This window comes from Gavialis gangeticus, unplaced genomic scaffold (assembly GCF_001723915.1).
Source record: "Gavialis gangeticus isolate Ggan-Ray unplaced genomic scaffold, GavGan_comp1, whole genome shotgun sequence".
In the NCBI taxonomy this organism is placed as follows: Eukaryota; Metazoa; Chordata; order Crocodylia; family Gavialidae; genus Gavialis; species Gavialis gangeticus.
In genome coordinates this window covers 67,231,613-67,236,736 of record NW_017729032.1, presented here as the reverse complement: position 1 = coordinate 67,236,736, position 5,124 = coordinate 67,231,613, and the positions used below count along the sequence as shown (strand labels likewise).

Below are 5,124 nucleotides of genomic sequence, written 5' to 3'. Positions count from 1 at the left end.
TTATTTACCACAGCACGATGCCATCACCAACTGCCTGAAAGAGGTCATCGGTTTCCGGATTCATTGGGAGAACATGCTTGCAGTCAGGATCATTCTCAAGGGCTTTATTAATCCAGTTGACAAAGGCATACTTTTCTTCTTCTGCAAATATAATGGTAAGTAAAAGTACATAAGTTTGATGAGTTTTCAACTTAAAATGTCTATGCTTATTTTAGAAATAAAGGCTAAAGTATGGGAAAGATAATGTTTCATATATTTAATCAGAACTAAAAAGTGGCCATCCTGTAGATGATGTAGAATGGATCTACCAAACCCCAAAGTAACTCTGGAGGAGGTTTTACCTCCAGGCTCTTTGCCAAACCAAGGGGGGAACTGTCTACTACACTTCAGAGAGTAATCTTCCATCTTTTCAGCTGGCCTTCTCCACTGGTTCATGGAACCATAAGTAGGCCTGCCTGGCAGTGGGTCTGGGGAAGTTTATGTGCCAGGGCTAAGGACAGACATTACACACAAACCAATTTAGGTGACCAGAAACTGGTTTAAACCTGTAACAGAACAAATGTTCAGTGCACATAAACCAGTTTGAAAATGGCTGAAACCAGTTTGAGATAAACCTGGTTGAATGCAGTATCCAACTTAATTAATTTGGCTCGAACTGGTTTATGCAATGTCTGTCCCAGACCCCTTGCTGGTTTAAGATAAACCAGACTCCCCCAGCATCCCAACATGCTCTTTGGGCTGGCGGGGCTCTCTGCTCCACAGCAGGGCTGGCCCCTCCCCTCTGCTCCCTCTCTGGAGCTCCAGCAGAGACTGAAGGTGTCTGCCTGGCTTCTCCCTGATAAGCAGGGATTATTGCTCCCACCTCTCTGCCTTACACCTTTCAGCATTAGCTAGCAGACCACATGATGACTACAACAAAGGCAGACAGGTGTTTTGGAGCTAATCAACAGGGAGCTGGTAAAGTTCTTCTTTGGAAAAGCTGTTTAGGAAGTAAACTAATGGAGAAAGGCTTTGTTTTCTTAATGGGTTGATAAACACTGAGTTAGGCGTGATAAACATTCCCTGCTGGGCTGCTCAGGAGGGGTGGGGGGGCATCAGAGTGTCCTGCCAGGGCCTGGCCATGCCCCTCTCAGCTCAGCCTTGTGGAAGGGAAGGGAGGGCTGCTTGTCCCGCCAAGCTTCTAGCCTGAGCCACTGAAGGCATGTGCCTGCATTACTGGAATAAAAAGGGAATTTCTATCCACCTCCAAATCGGTTCAAGCTTTGCAGGTTAGACTAACCCGTGAAGATTGAATCAATTCAGGCTTTTTGAATGTCTGTCCCTAGCCCAGAAGACCCTAGGAGTGGCAGTTGCAACCCCCTGGCAGTGACAGTCCTTCCTGCTTAAGTGAGATAACTTAGCAGAAGACTCCTTCATTCTCTCTTCCACGTAAACCAAAAGCAAAGGAACCAGGAATCACCTGGTCCTATGAAAGTTGCAAACAAACAAAGAAATAGTAAAAATATTAGAATATTTGCAAAGAAATTCTCCTACCACTGACGACAATGACATCAGTGTAACCCACAGTAAGTCAATAAGAAATGCTAGGCCTGGAGGACTGTCTGAACTCCCAGTCCTCTTGGAAGCTTAGGAGTCCACCAGGGCTGCATATTAAGTGCCTCCATATATCAGGATCTAGAGCACTCAGAGAGATGTCCAGTAAAATCCACCAAACACACTGGCAGCAGTTTTGAGCTCAGTTTAATCCACAGCACCCCCATTCACTGTATGACCTGGGGAGGAGGGGACAGGAAAGGGAGGACACATTATGTTTAGAGCATTTGCTCAGGAACTATGTTGTCGCAATGTTGGCTACTCTGGAGTAAAGGTAGGCAATGGTAGCAAACACTAGTATAACTATCTCTGGTGTAAATGTACTTCTGACTTCCTCTTGAGCAAATGCTCTGTGTTGTGTATCCACTCCACTTTTCTTCTGGAGTAGTTGGAGAATGCTCCAAAGTAAAGGTGTCACATTTCTGTATCTTTTGGTATATAAACTGATTTGATGATTAAAAGAATATTTTGTATCTAGCTATAAGACCCATTTTCAAAGATATCACAAACACAAAAGAGCCAAAACCTAAATCCTGGTCCTGAAGATGCAGGGTTATTGGTTGTAGACATGTTGGTCTAAGGACATAGGCAGGCAAGGTTCTTTGGGTAGATGTGACATTTTTTATTAGACCAACTGAGTAGCTGGGAAAAGGTTCTTTGCAAGCTTTTGGGCACAAGCACCCTTCTTCAGGCATTGGGAGACTCTGCTGTTGTTCTGAGATCTCCAAGATAGGAAGATCTCCAAGATAAGAAGATACAATTTTCATTCCTAAATCACTTCAGTGCCTTCAAAACTTCTATCCTGGAGCCTGAAGCAGTTTTAACAGACACAGAAACATCCGCCACCTTCAAAATCAAGACTTTCTCTTGACATGACAATTTCAATGCTTATCAAAATGTATCTAGCACTTGCCCCACATTGATCCTATCCTTATTAGAGCTGAATGATTATTTAAAACAGGAGACACAGCATTCCGCCAAGATGCTGCTCTTACGTGTCCTCAGCTTTATTACATACTCCGTTATGTACGTATAATCCAAGTCACCCACATTGTTACTGCAGTTCTATATAACTGAAGCTGCAGTTTTTTACCCAAGTAAATTATGAAATGATTTCCAAGAGACCATCAAGTTTTAAGTACTATCAATATGACCTGACTGTAAATACCTGAGTAAGAATGTTGTGTTCCAACACTGGACTGTTCTGAAGTTCCACCAATAGCACAAATCCCCTCCTTTTTATTGATTGCTTTTCTGAATGTTTTAGCAACATCTGAACTCTTCAGGCCATGGACAATCTTTGAATACACAAGTTTATTTTAGAATGTGAAGCTTATAATAAGACAATGAGACCTGTAAAATGGTAAGCTTTCAGGTGATAAATTCCTTGAGACAGGGAACATGTTTTTTTCTATGTTTTGAACAGAGGTGAGCAAAGCGAATAAATAATCTGGATTACTTTTAATAATTGCTCCAGTGGGATTTTGCACAGAGGCAAGAATTTACTTTTATGGCTGATCTTGCAAAAGTGGGAAAGCTTTTTTTGTTTTCAAAGCATCAAAGAAAAAAAGCTAAATAGTATTAGGACAATACAGGCTTTGTAATTTGGAGATGAGACTTAAATAATTTAGGTTTTTCACAGAGGTGAGTGAAAATCTGGGTTTCCTTCCTGAGGAAAATTCTGATACTTTGACATTTGTTTCCGGCCAAATAATTTCTTCAAATAACATGTTCAACCTGCAAAAGCTGAAACGTTGAAATGAACTTTCAACCAAAGAAGCACATTTTGACATTTCTGAATCAAGACATTTCATTTCTATGTGCTGAACCAAGTCAAAGCCTTTTAAGTCAACGTTCAGCTGCAGCTAAATAACTTGTCATGCTGCACTGTGATAGTTGTAGTTTGCTTGCCTCATATTCTCATCCTTCCTGATGATGTGGGCTCCCTTGTAAAGCTACAGTTACCATGATGCACTGCAGTCTTCAAATGATGATATAAAGACCGTGCTGCAACTTGAGAGATGTTATCTGGCCAAAAACCAGGAGCATAGGATGGAATGGCAGCAGGGTATATTTCAACTACAACTCTCAGAAAGCACCACGGCACCTTTATGCTGATGCAGGTTAATGTTAAAGCAATTCTGAATGTGCGCTTTTGGTTCCAGTCACCAAATCAAACTGTTTTGATTTGGGTCAAGCAGACCCAGAATTAAATATTTTATTTCAATTTCCCTGATGGAATAATAATCAACAGGGATCCTGGTTTTCTCTGATTTAAAAAAACACAAAACCAAACACCAATTTTTGGTTTAAAAAAACAACCCAAAATCCACATTTTCCATGATTAAAATGAAACACCACTAATATTTATATACATATTAGTGGTGTTTCATTTTAATCGTAGAAAATGTGGATTTTGGGTTACTTTTTTAAAAACTAAAATTGGGCATTTTTTTTTAACAGAAAACCAGGATCCCTGAAAATAAATCAATAAAATCATAACTTTACCATAGAAAATGCCAATTTTGTGGAGATGGTGTATTTTGTCAGTCATTTTGACAGATAATCCCTGATCAGTTGTCATTTTGAAGGTGAGGCTTAAGGGTTTTTTCCCATTTCTTTTTATAGGACAGTCTGTGAGATAACATTGTATTCATAACATTGTACCTACTGAAATAAATTCATCAAAAGTAATCTTGACATCTTGGTCTGCTGCAAGCTTCTCCTGAAGGATTTCTCTCACTTTATATCCTGGCAGGGGGAGATTAGCTGCTTTAAACAGTTCTGTTAACTTGTTAGCTTGGATGAAGCCATTCCCATCAAGATCTGTACAGAACAAAACAGGTGCTTAGATTTTACAGCAGTTTAATGTTAATTTTCAACATGTGCAGTGACTTTTCCATCAAAACAATGACGCTATAGTGAAAATTAAACAAAAAAGGTAAGTACTTGTGTTTTGGTTAGATATATAGTTTTACATTAGCAGTGCAAATGAAAGGATATATGGTATTTACTCAGATATAAGATGAGGTTTCCCCCACCGCAGTCAACATTGGGGGTAAAAACCCTCATCTTATATTAGCATACAAGGAAACCTCATTAAGTACATTGTCTATCATTAAATTGATGCTAACGGCAGCATGTGCTCAGTAATGGAATCCTAATGGAAATAAAGTTGATTAGATGCAGCCAACACTGAGCAAGACTATAAAATACATGGCCCACATGAGGCAAATATACTCACGGTAACTCTGTGTGTGTGTGTGTGTGTGTGTGTGTGTGTGTGTGTGTGTGTGTGTGTGTGTGTGTGTGTGTGTGTGTGTGTGTGTGTGTGTCCCTTCAAAAAATAGGCAGTGGCTCCTCCAGGAGGAAACTGGCACCAGGCCTGAAGGTACTGCAATACCAGTGCCGAGCTATTGGAGCTAGGGACAGATATTACACATAAACCAGTTTAAGTGATCAGAAACTGGTTTAAACCTGTAACAGAACAGATGCTCAGTTCACATAAACCAGTTTGGAAATGGCTGAAAC

At 40.3% G+C, this 5,124-nt stretch overlaps 1 protein-coding gene across 2 annotated transcripts in view; it reads right to left on the bottom strand.

The window, feature by feature from the left end:
• The window catches only part of LCP1 (lymphocyte cytosolic protein 1), a 75,738-nt gene that overhangs the window by 27,827 nt on the left and 42,787 nt on the right, over positions 1 to 5,124 (bottom strand). For both annotated transcript variants that reach the window (XM_019525120.1, XM_019525119.1), the window contains exons 3-5: positions 4,265 to 4,419; positions 2,762 to 2,891; positions 9 to 141 (exon numbers count right to left, since the gene is read on the bottom strand). In XM_019525120.1, coding sequence (XP_019380665.1) covers positions 9 to 141; positions 2,762 to 2,891; positions 4,265 to 4,419 — 418 coding nt within the window. The remainder of the gene's footprint in view (positions 1 to 8; positions 142 to 2,761; positions 2,892 to 4,264; positions 4,420 to 5,124) is intronic.